General features: G+C 35.5%; 1 protein-coding gene across 1 annotated transcript in view; it reads right to left on the bottom strand.

Moving 5' to 3' along the window:
* Nucleotides 1–19,418, bottom strand: part of FAM227B (family with sequence similarity 227 member B) — a 259,682-nt gene that overhangs the window by 221,648 nt on the left and 18,616 nt on the right. The window contains exons 2-6 of the mRNA XM_060294279.1: nt 16,000–16,053; nt 13,527–13,758; nt 5,922–5,989; nt 1,257–1,292; nt 687–791 (exon numbers count right to left, since the gene is read on the bottom strand). Coding sequence (XP_060150262.1) covers nt 687–791; nt 1,257–1,292; nt 5,922–5,989; nt 13,527–13,758; nt 16,000–16,050 — 492 coding nt within the window. The 5' untranslated portion in view covers nt 16,051–16,053. The remainder of the gene's footprint in view (nt 1–686; nt 792–1,256; nt 1,293–5,921; nt 5,990–13,526; nt 13,759–15,999; nt 16,054–19,418) is intronic.

Raw genomic sequence — 19,418 nt, 5'->3', positions numbered from 1 at the left:
GGCAATCGGTGTCCAATGATCTAGTTACCTTCCTATTCCTGCAGTTTTTCATCAATTGGCTACTCTGTAGGGATATTTCTTAAAAATTCCCCAGACACTTGGAGGTTCAAAAGGTAGGGTGTGGGGAAGGGCTCTCATAAATTATTTTGGGATCAAAATGAGCAGGCTAACATATCCTGAGCTATAGAGCAGGAAGAGGGGGAGTGAAACACCTGTTACAGTCACATGCCAAGCCAATGCACACTGGCAACCTCAGAGTCCTGAGGCAGTAACACAGAATCTAATACATTCTCTTCTGGAGATTAGGGTGTTAAAAATGTCACTGGTTGGGGCTTCCCTGGTGGTGCAGTGGTTGAGAGTCCGCCTGCTGATGCAGGGGACACGGGTTCGTGCCCCGGTCTGGGAGGATCCCACATGCCGCAGAGCGGCATGGGCTCGTGAGCCATGGCCACTAAGCCTGCGTGTCTGGAGCCTGTGCTCTGCAATGGGAGAGGCCACAACAGTGAGAGGCCCGCGTACCGCAAAAAAAAAAAAAATGTCACTGGTCTTTCCTGCCAGACTTAATGCCCAAAAGAATTAAATCTTGCTTAACACCTAATCTGTCATAGCTTTAAATTAAGGTCTAATTCATTAAATCATATTCTCAAAATATATCACACAATAATAATAAAATAATGTTTACATACGTCAAAGTTATGGGCTTTTAAAATAAAAAGATAAATCTGTTCAGCATTCAAATGTCTGGGTAGTTGAGTAAGCTCATTTGTTCTGAATCCTGGGAAGTTGCAACCCTAGAAAGAGGGAAATACCACAGAACAGGAATTACTTCATTCTTTTCAGTATAGTAGTCTCATATGTCTACAGAAGACAGATATTTAACTATCATTCATTAACATAATTATTTTACATACTTTTACTAAAAATAAGTAAAATATATTTATCCCACCTAAGAAAAATCTTCATATTATCTGTTTCTATGAAATTAAGAGCACTGACATATTCATATGCCAAATCTAAAAGTAAAAACAATTACTTCAGAACTAATTTTGACATAGCTCAAATTACCAAGAATTTTAGCTACACTACACATAAAGAAATGGACTAGGCAGAAAAAGAACGCTTCTGTATTTGTTTCCAACTTTCTCTCCTGGGGCCCCTATCTAAATTTATAGCTTTATCTATCTTATTGTAAACATTCTTTTAGATCCACATAATACTTTTGATATATAATCTCATAAAACAGAAATTGTAAATACCTCTATATCCTTCTTTGTCTCCATGTCATCTGAAAGCTGGAAAACATTTAAAATAAAATCTTTAAAATTTTAAATTTAAGAATATTTATACTTTGTAACTTTGTTCAGTTAACGTGTGTGTGTGTATGCATCTCTTAGTGAGGCCTAGAATGCTGTTGCTGTATTAGATGCTGGGAATGCAAAGATATTCCTTGCCCTCAAGTTAGTCAGAGGGCAAGAGAGGAATCAGATACGTATACAAAACACAAAGAGATAAGGGCTATGATAGAAATATAAACAAACTACTTATTGCAGTTTGGGTCCACTGGGAAACAGACTGTGAGGTGGAATTTAGTGTTCAGAATGTTTATTGGGAGTGACTTTGCGATTAATATCTATGGAAGGCAAGAGGAAAGGGAAGATTGAGAAGTCAGCTATGATGCAAGTCTAACAGCCCTGACCCTAAGCAGAGCTTCTGAACTGAAAGGACCCATAGTAGTTGTTCTGCACCTGATTGAAACTGCCAGGCCTTTCTGTTTCCGACTTGATTAGTCATTGTATGTGAGTGGCTCCTGGATGGTCGTTTACTTGGGAGAGGAAGTTCTCTCTGTGAGAGGCAATCCCTGAAGGGGCTGCAGCTGAAGGGTGTCCCCTAACAGCACTCTTAGCAGTTGGGGCAATGGGTCCTTCCTTGAAGGGGAATCTGGGAGGAACATCTTTGTGTCCACCACACTACTTTACACAGAGAATAAGAAGCCTTCTGTATAAATTAGTTTTTGATCATCTAGACATGTTAATATATTGTTTATTATTTTCCATATACCCATTTCCTCCCCAAATACATAGGCTTACAGGCAAATTTTATACACATACACACATAACATATATTATTTAAGAGAAGACATAGGAAACCAATTTGAAAGGATGATTACAGATTGCTAAATGAAAGAGGATCACATTATTGGCATTTTTAAAAAATGTGCAAAGGGATAAAAAGGAGAAGGAAAGTGAGATCAATTATAAGAAAGAAGGCTATGTGCTTGACAGGTACAGATATAACTGGTCGTTAAAGACGGCGTCAGATTTAGAAAGATGTTAATGTTAATCTCAAAGTCCTGGCTTTATTCTGCAGGAAGCAAAGAAACACCTTTCAAGGAACAGACTAATAGTAACACAGAACTAGTTCTTGGTCATACAACCTGGAAAAGATACCACAAAAATATAAATAATTCATGTTAAAATCCTGGATTTCCCTGGTGGCACAGTGGTTAAGAATCTGCCTGCCAATGCAGGTGACAGGTTCAAGCCCTGGTCCGGGAAGATTCCACATGCCACGGAGCAACTAAGCCCGTGCGCCACAACTACTAAGCCTGCGCTCTAGAGCCCACAAGCCACAACTACTGAAGCCCGCGTGCCTAGAGCCCACACTCCACAACAAGAGAAGCCACCGCAATGAGAAGCCTGTGCACTGCAATGAAGAGTAGCCCCTGCTTGCCGCAACTAGAGAAAAGCCCACATGCAGCAACGAAGACCCAACGCAGCCAAAAAACATATTCAATAAAAATTATTATTAAAATTTTGTTAGTGTAATTCATCTAAAGGTCATTTCAATAGATCCTGGAAAGTCAAAATTCATTAGAATTTTGAAATTCTTTTGAAAATTAATACAGAAATCACAATGAATAATGTAACTACCAGTGTTCCCATGTTCCCACGACCTAGAATGGATTACTGTTATTTTAGTATTTGCTTAAGACTATTTAAGATAAAATATGAAGTTTACATATAATAAAATATAAAATTAGATCCCTTTTTACCACGATCTCTAGTTCAAACCGTGTGTTCCCCTTCCTTGAGATAGTTACTATCATTTGTTTGGTTTGCACCCCTTCAATTCCATTAAAATACATTTACATATATGTGTATATACATAGAAAGAATATATAGACTTTTGGTATGTTTTTAAAATTTAAAGGAATGATATTAACTGTACATATTACTTGGTAACTTGCTTTTTTTCACTGAATATGTTTTGACAATCTACACAAGTTGGTATTTATGGACCTGTTAACTTCCAGACAGCTTTTCTACCAACCTACCTATTCCCTCTGCAAAATATAAATAAAATCAATAAAAGCTCACAAGCAACTTTGCCAAACATCAAGAACAAATGATATCCCTATATTCAACAAACTATCTATAGACTAAAGAGATGAAGCTAAGTAACTAATTTTCTGAAGTTTGTATAATTTTTATACCAAAACCAAAAAAGATAATCATAACTTATCAAACACAGATGTAAAATCCAAAAAACAAACCAAATCCAGTAATGCATTAAAAATATATCCTAATATAAGAATGGTTCAACTTCTGAAAAGCTGTTAATGTAATCTGCCACATTCACACATGAAAGGCTTAAAATAGCTTTTGCTATCATCACAGTGGATTATTTTTCTCTCCATTTCAAACCATAAAGATGTTTTTAGTTTTTGTGTACAGCGATATCTATATTCAAATCTAATATTTAATCTACATCTATACCCACATCCATATATCTTTATTAAACTTGGAGTAAATTTCTTTAATCTGAAAAAAGTTATCTAAACATTTAAAGTTGTACCTAATAGCAAAGTACTATCATTCTTTCTGAGTCAGTCAGACAAGATGAGAAACTGGTAACACTGTTGAGTAATATACCTATACCAATAATAATTTCCTATATACCAACAATAACCCATTTAATTACATAATGGAAAACTAATCTCATGGACATTAGTAATAAAAATTTAAGATACCTAGGAATACATTTAACAGGGAATGTGTAGAACTTATATGAAGAAAATCACACGTTTTTATGTGACTATATGTGGAATATAAAAACAAAAAACAAAAGCAAAAACAAACCAAAAAAATGAACAAACCAAACCAAACAAAAAACTAACACATATAAAGAGAATAGAGTAGTGGTAACCAGAGGGGAAGGGGTAGTGGGGAGGGCTAAATGAGTAAAGGAGATCAAACATGTGGTGACAGGCAGAATCTGTATTTTGGTGGTGAGCATGCTGTAAGGTATACAGAATTAGAAATATAATGTTGTACACATGAAACTTACATAACGCTATAAACCAATGTTACCTCAATAAAAAAATAAATTTTAAAAAAGCACACAAATCTACTGATAGACCTAAAATAACACCCTTATGCTTTACTCCCTTGCATAAAAATAAACACTGGAATTAAACACAAAAAAATAAATCTGTAAGAACAATATAAGAGAACACAGGTGAATATATGTATGATCTTGTAACGAAGAAAGCTTTCTTAATATTATGGTACTAAAGGCATAAGATTTCAATAAAAAATTACAGATTCATGAAAATATAAAATTCTATACAGTGAAAAAATACTTTTGGGTTAAAAGGCAACCAAGAAAGTAATATAAGTATGTATAACATATGTTACTGAGAAGTGTTAATAGTTTTAAAGCATAAACAGCTCTTAGAAATAGAAGAACAGCTAAAAAATGCCCAAAGTTCATAAATAGGCAATTCATAATAACAGAAACACAAAACGTAATAAAAAACTAAAAAATCAACTTCATTAGTGAAATGTATGCAACTGATAACATTTATGCCTGTCAATTTGCAAACATTAAAAAATACAATATTAAATATTGACAAGGGGATGGGTAAGGGATCAATCACAGACTCTATTGTTACAAATACAAATTGGTCCCACCTTTCTAGAAAACATTTTGGCAGTATGTATCAAAACACTTAGCTTTTCACATTTTTCCCATGTGGTTCCTCTTCTGAAATTTATATTAAGAAAATACTCATGCATAAGCACAATTTTTAGCTCTGTTCACAGAACCTTAGTAAATAATAATGAATAATGAAAACTAACCTAAACGTCCAACAAAAGGGCTATTACATTAGTTTATTTTTGAAATGATGTAGAATGATATTTAATGATGAAAATTCCATAAAACATTTAATGAATTAGAAATAGTTTAATTTGAATTTTCTAAAAAATTTTTAAAGAACAATGAAAATGACAATAGTGAGATATATGTAATTTATTTATAAATGATAAAATTAAGATACTTGCCCTTTTAGTGCTTATCTCTTTTAATTTTCTAAAATGACTACCTTAGTCATAATCAGGAAAAAACATAAAAAGTAATTTTGAAATTTAAAAAACATTTAAGGAGGTGGATGGATGAGTGGTAGCACTTAAAGTCTTTATAGCTTTAATTTTAGAATGTATTTTTGAAAAGGACTAAGTTTCTCAAAGTAATTCAAAATATAATTCTAATCAAACTCTCAAAGAGATTAAAAAAAATTAACAAAGTAATTCTACAGGCAGTAAAAATAACTGTTATTTTTTTCCTAAAGGAAAATGACTGATATAGGACCTGTATCCCTAAGATGTTATAAATTTTTAAATAACCAGAGGATGAAATATAAGTCTTCAAATAACTTGTAGTGATGTGAAAATGCCAACACTCATAATGTATGTGTAAAGAAAAATATGAGTCCAAATATTTTAAAAACAGGGATAGATAGATGATAAAAGACTAAAAGGAAATTTTTTAATGTTACTAGTACTTATCTATGAAACTATAGTGATTATATTTTCTGTGAAAATATAATTTTTTAAGGAAGATGAAAACAAATACAATACCATTATCTTCTTTTCCTTATGGTAATTCCTTAGAAATTCCTTATATTGTTCCAATTTTCCATGAGAACCTTTAAAAAAATGAGAATTCACAACATATAAATATATAAATAGCCTTTAAAATTGAGAAAAATGTAAATACTTTAAGTCGATTATATATAAAACCATTCAATGAGATCATCTAGCTATTTTGACAAGCATAATGCTAGACACACACAGTCTTAGTTGAATCAGTCTTAGTTGAATAATTATATCTCCTGTTTCCTTTTGCTATTTAGAAATGTCATGCTCCAACTAATACATCTTTAGTACTTATTCCTATATCCAAAGTTTTACCTTAATCCCTTACTACTGAACAAGCCCATGTTTTTCAAACAGCTCAGCCACTTACATTTGGTTGTTTCACTGTCACCTTATATTCAATACAGTACAGTACTTTGGAGTATGGCCCAGTGAAAGACTATGGGGGGCTTTGAAGTCAGATAACCTAGACTTAAATATCAGAGTCCAAGCTCTGATATTTACACATAGAGGACAATGAATATACATAAAATTATTTTTTAAAAGTATACATATGTGCTCTCTCTCTCTCCCTATATGTTTATATAGTCACACACAATTATATATATGTAGCTTGTATAATTTCAAAAATATTTTTTTAAATTAAAATAATTAAAAATTCAATAAGGGACTTCCCTCGTGGCACAGTGCTTGAGAATCTGCCTGCCAATGCAGGGGACATAGTTTGGAGCCCTGGTCCGGGAGGATCCCACGTGCCGCAGAGCAGCTAAGCCCATGTGGCACAACTTCTGAGCTTGCGCTCTGGAGCCTAAAAGCCACAGCTGCTGAGCCTGCATGCCACAATTACTGAAGCCTGCACACCTAGAGCCCATGTTCTGCAACAAGAGAAGCCACTGCGATGCAACAAAGAGTAGCCCCCGCTCGCCGCAACTAGAGAAAGCTCACACACAGCAACGAAGACCCAACGCAGTCAAAAAAAAAAAAATTCAATAAGAAAATTGTAACAGTAGTGAATTTAACAGTATTGTATTTAAACACATTCTCAGATTTTGAAAACTCAAGGTCCAAAAAAGGATATTAAATAGCTAAATAATATAACTATTATATTTATTTAATACACAGAAAATACTTTATAAGTACAACCAATATCATTCTTAAGACATATATGAGGAGCAAAGCTTCTTCATGTAGGCAGCACGAGTGCTTCCTGCAGTGGCCAGCTTAATCCAGTTTTCAGTCTTTCCAACTCAAAAAACCAATGCCACTGTGCACCTCAGAGATGCCACAGGAGCCAAGAGCACCCTCTCATCACAGGTGATTCTCATTTTGACAAAACTCTATGAATATAACCTCGGGAGCATCACAGAGAGGTCACTTTGGAGCTGTGTGGCTGACAAGGTCTTGGTGCTGCGGCCTGATGGAAGGCCTGAGCCTATGAGATGGGAGAGCCGAGTTCAGCACATTGGACCAACAGAGACCTCTGGACCCCATGTAATATAAAGTGGTGAGGGTTCTCTCAGAGATCTCCAGCTCAACACAAAGACCCAGCTCCACCCAATGGCCAGCAAGCTCCAGTGCTGGATGCCCCATGCCAAACAACTAGCAAGACAGGAACACAACCAAACCCATTAGCAGAGAGGCTGTCTAAAATCATAATAAGGTCATAGACACGCCAAAACACACCACCAGACATGGTCTTGCCCACCAGAAAGACAAGATCCAGCCCCACCCACCAGAACACAGGCACCAGTCCCCTCCACCAGGAAGCCTACACAACCCACTGAACCAACCTCACCCACTGACAGCAGACAGCAAAAGCAGCCTGTGAAAAGGAGACCCCAAGCACAGTAAGTTAAACAAAATGAGAAGACAGAGAAACACAGCAGATGAAGGAGCAAGGTAAAAACCCACCAGACCAAACAAATGACAAGAAAATAGGCAGTCTACCTGGAAGAATTCAGAGTAGCGATAGTAAAGATGATCCAAAATCTTCGAAATAAAATGGAGAAAATACAAGAAGTGATTAACAAGGACCTAGAAGAACTAAAGAGCAAACAAACAATGATGAACAACGCAATAAATGAACTTAAAAATCCTCTAGAAGGAATCAATAGCAGAATAACTGAGGTAGAAGAACAAATAAGTGACCTGGAATATAAAATAGTGAAAATAACTAACGCAGAGCAGAATAAAGAAAAAAGAATGAAAAGAAATGAGGACACTCTCAGAGACATCTAGGACAACATTAAATACACCAACATTTGAATTATAGGGGTCCCAGAAGAAGAAGAGAAAAAGGGACTGAGAAAATGTTTGAAGAGATTATAGTTGAAAACTTCCCTAACATGGATGGGAAAGGAAATAGTCAATCAAGTCCAGGAGCACAGAGAGCCCCATACAGGAAGCACAAAGAGTCCCATACTGGATAAATCCAAGGAGAAACACACCAAGACACATGTTAATCAAACTATCAAAAATTAAATACAAAGAAAAAATATTAAAAGCAGCAAGGGAAAAACAACTAATAACATACAAGGGAATCCCCATGAGGTTAACAGCTGATTTTTCAGCAGAAATTCTTCAAGCCAGAGGAGAGTGGCAGGATGTATTTAAAGCGATGAAAGGGAAAAGCCTACAACCAAGATTACTCTACCCAGCAAGGAGCTCATTCAGATTTGATGGAGAAATTAAAACATTTACAGACAAGCAAAAGTTGAGAGAATTCAGCACCACCAAACCAGCTTTACAACAAATGCTAAAGGAACTTCTCTAGGCAGGAAACACAAGAGAAGGAAAAGACCTACAATAACAAACCGAAAACAATTAAGAAAATGGTAATAGGAACGTACATACTGATAACTACCTTAAATGTAAATGGTTTAATGCTCCAACCAAAAGACATAGATTGGCTGAATGGATACAAAAACAAGACCCGTATAAATGCTCTCTACAAGAGACCCACTTCAGACCTAGGGACACATACAGACTGAAAGTGAGAGGAGGGAAAAAGATATTCCTTGCAAATGGAAACTAAAAGAAAGCTGGAGTAGAAATTCTCATATCAGAAAATATAGACTTTAAAATAAAGACTATTATAAGAGACAAACAAGGACACGACATAATGATCAAGGGATCAATCCACAAAGAAGACATAATAATTGTAAACATTTATGCACCCAACATAGGAGCATCTCAATACATAAGGCAAATGCTAACAACCATAAAAGGGGATATCTACAGTAACACAATCAGAGTAGGGGACTTTAACAGGCCACTTTCACCAATGGACAGATCATCCAAAATGAAAATAAATAAGGAAACACAAGCTTAAATTATACATTAAACAAGATGGACTTAATTGATATTTATAGGACATTCCATCCCAAAACAACAGAATACACATTTTTCTCAAGTGCTCATGGAACATTCTCCAGGATAGATCATATCTTGGGTCACAAATCAAGCCTTGGTAAATTTAAGAAAACTGAAATTGTATCAAGTATCTTTTCCAACTACAAAGCCATGATACTAGATATCAATTACAAGAAAAAAACTGTAAAAAATACAAACCCATGGAGGCTTAACAATACACTACTAAATAACCAAGAGATAACTGAAGAAATCAAAGAAGAAATTAAAAAATACCTAGAAACAAATGACAATGAAAATATGACAACCCAAAACCTATGGGATGCAGCAAAAGCAGTTCTAAGAGGGAAGTTTATAGCAATACAATCCTACCTCCAGAAACAAGGAAAATCTCAAATAAACAACCTATCCTTACACCTAAAGCTATTAGAGAAAGAAGAACCAAAAAAACCCTGAAGTTAGCAGAAGGAAAGAAATCATAAAGATCAGATCAGAAATAAATGAAAAAGAAATGAAGAAAACAATAGCAAACATCAATAAAAGTAAAAGCTGGTTCTCTGAGAAGATAAACAAAATTGATAAACCATTAGCCAGACTCATGAAGAAAAAAAGGGAGAAGACTCAAATCAACAGAATTAGAAAAAAAAAAGAGAAGTAACAACTGACACTGCAGAAATACAAAGGATCATGAGAGATTACTACAATAAAGTATATGCCAATAAAATGGACAACCTGGAAGAAATGGACAAACTCTTAGAAAAGCACAACCTTCCGAGACTGAACCAGGAAGAAATAGAAAATATAAAGAGACCAATCACAAGCACTGAAATTGAGACTGTGATTAAAAATCTTCCAATAAACAACAGCCCAGGACCAGATGGCTTCACCGGTGAACTCTATCAAACATTTAGAGAAGAGCTAACACCTATCCTTCTCAAACTCTTCTAAAATATAGCAGAGGGAGGAACATTCCCAAACTCATTCTATCTGATGGTCATCACCGCGAATCCAAAACCAGAGAAAGATATCACAAAAAAAGAAAACTACAGGCCGATATCACTGATGAATATACATGCAAAAATCCTCAGCAAAATACTAGCCAACAGAATACAACAGCACATTAAAAGGATCATACACCATGATCAAGTGGGCTTTACCCCAGGAATGCAAGGATTCTTCAATATACTCAAATCAATCAATGTGATACACCAGATTAACAAAACAAAGGATAAAAACCATATGATCATCAGAATAGATGCAGAAAATGCTTTTAAAAAAATTCAGCACCCATTTATGATAAAAAAAAACAAACAAACCCTGAACAAAGTAGTCATAGAGGGAACCTACCTCAACATAATAGAGGCCATATATGACAAACCCACAGCCAACATCACTCTCAATGGTGAAAAACTGAAACCATTTCCATTAAGATCAGAAACAAGACAAGGTTGGCCACTCCCACTGCTATTATTCAACATAGTTTTGGAAGTTTTAGCCAATCAGAGAAGAAAAAGAAATAAAAGGAATCCAAATCGTAAAAGAAGAAGTAAAACTGTCAATGTTTGCAGATGACATGATACTATACATAGAGAATCCTAAAGATGCTACCAGAAAACTACTAGAGCTAATCAATGAATTTGGTAAAGTAGTAGGCTACAGAATTAATGCACAGAAATCTCTTGCATTGCTATACACTAATGATGAAAAATCTGAAAGAGAAATTAAGGAAACACTTCCATTTACCACTGCAACCGAAAGAATATAATACCTAGGAATAAAGCTACCTATGGAGACAAAAGACCTGTATGCAGGAAACTATAAGACACTGATGAGAGAAATTAAAGATGGTACAAACAGATGGAGAGATATACCATGTTCTTGGATTGGAAGAATCAACATTGTGAAAATGACTCTACTACCCAAAGCAATCTACAGATTCAATGCAATCCCTATCAAACTACCACTGGCATTTTTCACAGAACTAGAGCAAAAAATTTCACAATTTGTATGGAAACACAAAAGACCCAAAATAGCCAAAGCAACCTTGAGAATGAAAAATGGAGCTGGAGGAATCAGGCTCCCTGGCTTCAGACTATACTACAAAGCTATAGTAATCAAGACAGTATGGTAGTGGCACAAAAGCAGAAATATAGATCAATGGAACAGGATAGAAAGCCTAGAGATAAGGTGACCATATGTACATGGGTTTATCTTTGATAAAGGAGGCAAGAATATACAATGGACAAAAGACAGCCTCTTCATTAAGTGGTGCTTTGAAAATGGGACAGCTACATGTAAAAGAATGAAATTAGAACACTTCCTAACACCACATATGAAAATAAACTCAAAATGGATTAAAGACCTAAATGTAAGGTCAGACACTACAAAACTCTTAGAGGAAAACATAGGCAGAACACTCTATGACATATATCACAGCAAGATCCTTTTTGACCCACCTCCTAGAGAAATGGAAATAAAAACAAAAGGGACTTAATGAAACTTAAAAGATTTTGCACAGCAAAGGAAACCATAAACAAGACCAAAAGACAACCCTCAGAATGGGAGAAAATATTTGCAAACGAAGCAACTGACAAAGGATTAATCTCCAAAATATACAAACAGCTCATGCAGCTCAATAACAAAAAAACAAGCAACCCAATCCAAAAATGGGCAGAAGACCTAAACAGACATTTCTCCAGAGAAGATATACAGATTGCCAACAAACACATGAAAGAATGCTCAACATCACTAATCATTAGAGAAATGATTACCTCACACTGGTCAGAATGGCCATCATCAAAAAATCTACAAACAATAAATGCTGGAGAGGGTATGGAGAAATGGGAACCCTCTTGCACTGTTGGTGGGAATGTAAATTGATACAGCCACTATGGACAACAGTGTGGAGCTTCCTTAAAAAACTAAAAACAGAACTACCATACAACCCAGCAATCCCACGACTGGGCATATACCCTGAGAAAACCATAATTCAAAAAGAGACATGTACCACAATGTTCATTGCAGCTCTATTTACAATAGCCAGGACATGGAAGCAACCTAAGTATCCATCGACAGATGAATGGATAAAGAAGATGTGGCACATATATACAATGGAATATTACCCAGCCATAAAAAGAAACAAAATTGAGTTATTTGTAGTGAGGCAGATGGACCTAGAGTCTGTCATACAGAGTGAAGTAAGTCAGAAAGGGAAAAGCAAATACAGTATGCTGACACATATATACGGACTCTAAAAAAAAAAAAGAAAAAAATGGTTCTGATGAACCTATGGGCAGGACAGGAATAAAGAAGCAGATGTAGAGGCTGGAGTTGAGGATACAGGGAGGGGGAAGAGTAAGCTGGGACGAGGTGAGAGTGTGGCATGGACTTATATACACTGCCAAATGTAAAACAGATAGCTAGTGGGAAGCAGCTGCATGGTACAGGGAGATCAGCTCGGTGCTTTGCGACCACCTAGAGGAGTGGGAGGGAGGTGCACGAGGGAGGGTATATGAAGATATACATATGCACATAGCTGATTCACTTTGTTTTACAGCAGAAACCAACACAACGTTGTTAAGCAATAATACCCCAATAAAGATTAAAAAAAAAAAAGACATATATTACAAGTTTGCCCGTTAAATAAAGAAAAAGATAAGAATCACCATTAGTATCTAAAACTATTGTGAAAGTGTTAATAAACACAACTAGGTAAAGGTTATATAAATACTGAAAAGTAGTAAAAATTATCATTACTTACAGATACACTTTTCACTCAGTCTGCAGTTATCCAATAGTGAATGCTAGGTACTTCCCACAGATTAACTTAGCTCATATAGTTCAAGTCTCACTCCTTTTACTTTGGGTTGTAGGTCTAACTGTTTTTAATCTCCTGACTCTTGCTGACTTGCTTGTCTCTGGTAACAATATTCGTTGATGCAACCCTGTTTTCCTGATATTTGCTTACTTCTGCTCCAGCTCAAAGGTCAGAACTGTTTTAGGCTTTATCCTAGCAACACTTTCTTTGAATCCAAATGTTCATTTTCAACTAAAAATCCAAATTGGACCATTTTGAAATGAAGAGGTTTTAAAATAGAATAAATTTATGTTTTGATATTTTATATCTTAGGATTTCATTCTTTATGAGAATGCACACTCACAGTGATAGACACACACACGAGTGACAATTACTTTACGCATATAAAAAATAAGGTTTACTTGTCCTGGAAGTTATTCTGTTCCACTCAAATATTCCAGAGACATGGTTTTTCAGAAGAATTGAACACTCTGCTAATCTTGACTCCATGGCCATGGCCGCATCATGTACTCGCGGGACATTTCCCCGTAGATGTGTATAAATTGAAGCAAATGAACTATCTTCTTTTATTTTCTTCAGAGTACATAACAATTTATCATTATCCCCAAAATGGATTTCCTTTGGCCAGTGATCCTGCAAAAAATGTGAGACAATACAACTTAAATCATTTTTTAAATGAATTTAAATAGAAGAGTTCAAAAATCAATGAGCTGAAATTCAGGCTTTATTCTATAGCATCATTTTTTATTAAATGCATTTTTTTAATTTGTGGGAAAAAACATAAACTTTAGAAGTTTCAGATGCTTTATAAAACCCTTTTTTTATCATTTGAAAGTAAGTTGCTTACTTGACTGATGACCCCATCATCCTTGAATACTTTAGCATTTATTTTCTAAAAACAAACCATCAGAATAAGGAAATTGGCATTGTTACATTGTTCCTATCTAATTCTCTGAGTTTACTCAAGTTTCATCAACTAAATCAATAATGCTCTTTATAGCAAAAGGCTCTAGTTCAGTATCACACATTGTGTTTAAGCATCATATGTCTTTAGTCCCCTTCAGTCTACAACAGTTCCTCAGTCTATGTAATTAAAACCACAAGTTCATACTGATAACTCTAATTCCAGTTTCAAACATTCTAGTTTTCTCTTTCCATATTATAATTAACATCTCCAACAGTGAAAACCCTAGCTGCCATTATCCTAAATATATGTACTTATTTGATCCATCTTTTCAGGTAGCCAATCTCTCCTATCTATTGCCAGACTCTTCACTATGTGGATGCCCCTCTCATCCTGCTTAGGCTCTGACTTCTCATACCAGGCCATAGCCTACCTCCACATTTCCTGAACTACCTCCCCACCCAAGGCCACATGTGAATACCATCCTCACCCCCTTGGACCCCAGCACCTGTGGTATCACATGGATACCTTCCCTCACGGTGGCTGAGTTCAGAAAGGCTGCTCTGGGCGACCACAGAACATTCCCCTCCCCCGCCAATGTGGATGCTGCCTTGTTTTGGCCGCCAAATGGCCTTAGGAGTACATTGTTCAGGAAAGGAAGGAGAACAAGGAAAGGGAAGAAAAGAAAGGGAAATGAAGGGAAGGAAAGAGGAATCACAACATTAATATTTGCAAATCTAAGTTTATCTTTTAATAAAATTGTTTAATACCAAAACAAAGAAATACAGCTGACACAATTAAAGGTTTGTGAATAAGAAAATGCTTTCTGGAATAGTAGGAACTTTCACAGGATGAAACTCTTTAAGAGGATTTGGGTAAGATATTCTGAGAATTTAGCTTAAATGGGAATAAATCTGAAGTGTGCAGATCAGAAATTTTAAACCTGCGTTGGTCTATTCTACTTCCATTTTTCTTCCTTTAAAAGCTTCCTAAACCCACTGTATTCTCTAATGATAACAGGTACCTGAATAATACCCAGCTTTTAATGCTGGAGAAGTTTCCCAGCAGGATCTAGGTGCCCCTGCCATTTTGGAAAAAGAGAATATTACTTAGATACATAAGTGCCCTCTCCCAAATCCTATAAACATACATCTTAAACAAAACACATAACCACCTGGGGAAGTTTTCCAGCATTAAAATCTGGATGTGTCAAAAATACAAAGATCTCAGAAAAATAAGATATGATCACAAGATATACTCCCTGGAGACAAACATTGTCAAATTAGAATGACAGCCAGATTTGAAAACATAGTCCTTACGTATGAGTCATCACTTGCTATTGTTAGGGACATTGGGAAAGTGGGGAGGGGCTAAAATGGAAATGAATTTGAACAGATTTTACAATATGCACAAAGGTTTATGAAAAGGTAGCCTTTATGCCAGACTTGAGATATCACAATTCTTGTCCAAGATACTGAATTACAGTATGAGGTGAATAAAGTATCTTGAAATTCTACCAGCTTGATTAGATTATGATTTCCCTACTTTAAAAAGTGAGATATATGTGATTAATCTATAAATGATAGAATTAGGATGCTTATCCTTTTCAGTGCTTATCTCTTAATTTTCTAAAATGACTATCATAGTCATAATTAGAAAAAAAACATATTGGTAATTTTGAAACGTAAAAAATTACATTTAAGGAGGTAGATAGATGAGGGTGGCACATAAAGTCTTTATAGCTTTAACATTATATAATTTTAGAACGTATTTTTTAAAAGGACTAAGTTTCTAAAGGTAATTTCAAAAGCCTACTGTAATTCTAATCAAACTCTCAACAATTTCTTTTTAAATTGACAAAGTAATTCTATAAGCAATCAAAAAGAATTGTTATTTTTTCCTAAAGGAAGAAGACTGATATGTGCACCAGTCATATATTAAAGTCCCATAAAACAGTATATTCTACTCACCAAGTTTTGAAGCTTTAAGAATTCTTCAATGTTCTTTGGAGGTTCTTGCATTTTCTAATGAAGTAAAATCAATATTGTTCATTAACATAAATTCAGATTGTTTATATGATGCTTACACCTAATTTATTTCAGTACATTATGATACTGGACTTAAGTTATAATTTTCAGAGCTGTAAGATATTGTTAAATATTCACTTTTGTTAAGTCCTTGAACTTTGAAAAGGGACAGAGGTCAATGTTTAAATTCGGAGCCCCCAAACCAAATTCTGTAAAACGCTTCCCTCTCATACACTGCTCCTGGAGAAAAGCTCCATATGAATCCTGATGAATATCCTCATTTCCAATTCCAACAAGAGTTCCAAGATATTTTGGGCTATCTTGGATGGTGTCTACAATAAATTCAGAGCCAGTAATATAATAACGTTCTCCTCTTACTGATGGAATATTTTAAAAGGCACAGTAGTGACCTGGTGAAAATAATTTAAATCTTTGAATGTTTTAGTGTAGTAAGTAATAATCCCATTTTTGCTAGTAGTTTCTTTGTAAGTTGAAAATGTATTCTTTCATTAGACAAATTAATTTTAATCAAGACATCTTGCTATTCCTTGCCTTAGAGACTGTGTGCACATTCGTCCTTCTGCTTGGAAGGCTCCCCTGCCCCAAACCCTCTCCCTCCAATTCATTCTTGGCCTATTTAACTCTTATTTCAAATATCAAATTAAAAGTTGCTTTCTCTAGGAAGCCCTCCTTGGCCCCCCAAAAGATTCTTTACGGTAACAACAGCAGATTTGTATCTCTATGAGGACAAAAACTGTAGTGTAATCACTGCTGAAGTGTCAAAATTTCATGTAGTGACTGGCCAATGGTCAGTGCATAATTAAGTACTGTGATGTGTATAAATTAATGAATAAATGAGTAGACGAATGTCAAAGAAATGTGTAAGTATTTTAAAAAATAATAAAACCATTTCTAGAGAATGAAAAACTAGTGAGAAGAAGGCAAAAATAACAAGAATTCAGGATACCCTAATATAATACCCTAATGTTCTGATGATGACATGTCTGAAAAGATTGTATTATAGTTTAATTTACTAGAACATATTTCACATCAATAGATAAAATGATCAAGATTACAAATCACAAGACCATGTTTTGCAAAAATAACTACACATTTGAGGTTGAATACAGTATTTCACTGTCTTAATACTGTTTAAAATATGTGATGAACATAAGTAAATATATAACAGATAATACAATAATAAAATAAAGGACATATGTGACAGTCATTATAAAAAACAAGTGTACAGAAGCAAAGATGCACAGAGCTGTCAAGAAATTTTATGGAAAACACGGGCTCTAGGCCTAGCCAAATTGAGAAGAATAAGAAATAAGAGATGGTGTGCACAGAATGCTTAGAGACAAAAAAAATGTTCACAGTATAATCTTCAGGGATAGTGAGTACAGCAATTTCACTAGAAGAAAGCTATCAGTATATTTTGAAATGCACAGAATACAAAGGAGCCAATTCAAAACAATTTAAATGTTACCTTTTTTTCCCCTTTGTAATGGCTGTCAAACCACTTCTAGTACAAAGACCTAAAAATACCCACATTTCAACTAAAGGGAATTAGAAAAAGGAATCGAAGGAGTGAAACTTGCATAGGAAAATTTCAGAAAATTTCAATATACAATCCCAGAGTTCTGTAGTGGGGAAGTTAAAAGGAGGTGAGGCATAAATTAAACAGACTTATGACCTTGGTAGGATGCAGAAGGATGCAAAAACACCGATGCTTCCATGGTAACAATATGAAAATCCCAGACCAAATAAAAATCTTACTTTTCTATGGGGTTAGTGAAAAGTGGTGGATGCCAGTAAGCAGGACTACATAATTTGTGACAATTCAGAGTCCCTTGTTCAAAAAATAAGAATTTAAGATGGTAACATCAGGCTATTAAACCTAGTATAGGGCTTCCCTGGTGGCGCAGTGGTTGAGAGTCCGCCTGCCGATGCAGGGGACACGGGTTCGTGCCCCGGTCCAGGAAGATCCCACATGCCGCGGAGCGGCTGGGCCCGTGAGCCATGGCCGCTGAGCCTGCGCTTCCGGAGCCTGTGCTCTGCAACGGGAGAGGCCACAACAGTGAGAGGCCCACGTACCACAAAAAAACAAAAAACAAACAAACAAACAAAAAACCTAGTATAGGGTCCTTCTAATCAGTAGGTCCTATGCAACTGCACAGCTTGCAAGCCCATGAAGCCGCCCTCCCTGTAAGCCTTGATGACCCGAAATCCAGAGAGGAACATCTCCTTAAGTGAGCATAAAGCTGTGGCAGCTTCCTTACCCAACAGTGAGCTCTGTGCATACACTGAGGGAAGAGTTGGCCTGCCATGGGGCAGTAACTTCAAAGAGATAAAGAGAAATCAGCTGGGCCTCAAGAGTCACCATGAGCTGGGGAATTAACCAGACTCTGAAAGATACCCAAATGAAAGAATAAATGACTCAACCAAACAATCCCTTCTCCGGCCCCCAAGTCTCACTTCTGAGTTTTGTTAGAAAAGCAGAAGAGGAGGGGCTGGAAAGATACAGAACTTATGTAAGCCAACACATTCTTATAGTACTTGGGTTCCAGAAGCCCAGACAGAATTGAGTACAAAGGTGAACCAATAATAGCTAAAACTTCATTCCACACGTGTACCAACTCAACATTGACAAGATATAACAGGTGGCTGTGAAGAGGGAGGTTGAAATTTGGGTTAGTCACAAGTTAACTCAATCTAATTAAAGCTGCAGCCAACCCTAAAGCCCAACTCAAATCTAGGAGTATTTAAAAACAAAAAACAAAATCAGCCTCTCACTTGAAGTACTAAGGAGAGAAAAAAGGCTTGCACTCTCAAAACTAAAACTAAAACTTCAGCCTCCACAATTTTTTCCACATAATGTCCAATACACAATATAATTTCAAGACATACAAAGAAGGAAAATGGGATCCATAATCAAAAGAAAATGCAGTCAATACAAACCAAGTCACTGAGAATCCAGTGATTGTAATTAGCATCAAGGACTTAAAAACAGCTATTATAAACACATTAAAGATTTTAAAATATAGGTTGGATTATAGTGCATGAAGACATGGAGTACTTAAAGAGAAATAGAAATTCTAAAAAAGAAGCGAATGGGATTTCTAGAACCACGTAAATACGAAACATAAGAAAACTGTGTCTATATTAATATCAAAGTAGACTTTAAGACAAGGAGTATTACCAGATATAAATAAGGTTATTTCACACTGATAAAAGGTCACTTCATTAAGAAGTCATACCAATGCCAAATTCATTTGCATCTAATAAGAGAGCTTCAAAAGAAAGAGCAAACGTTGATAAAACTAAAGGGAAATATAGGTGTTGGGCTGCACCTCACAAGC

This window comes from Globicephala melas, chromosome 2 (assembly GCF_963455315.2).
Source record: "Globicephala melas chromosome 2, mGloMel1.2, whole genome shotgun sequence".
NCBI classification, from domain to species: Eukaryota; Metazoa; Chordata; class Mammalia; order Artiodactyla; family Delphinidae; genus Globicephala; species Globicephala melas.
Note: the sequence above shows the minus strand (reverse complement) of the source record. Positions and strands in the feature narration are given on the sequence as shown.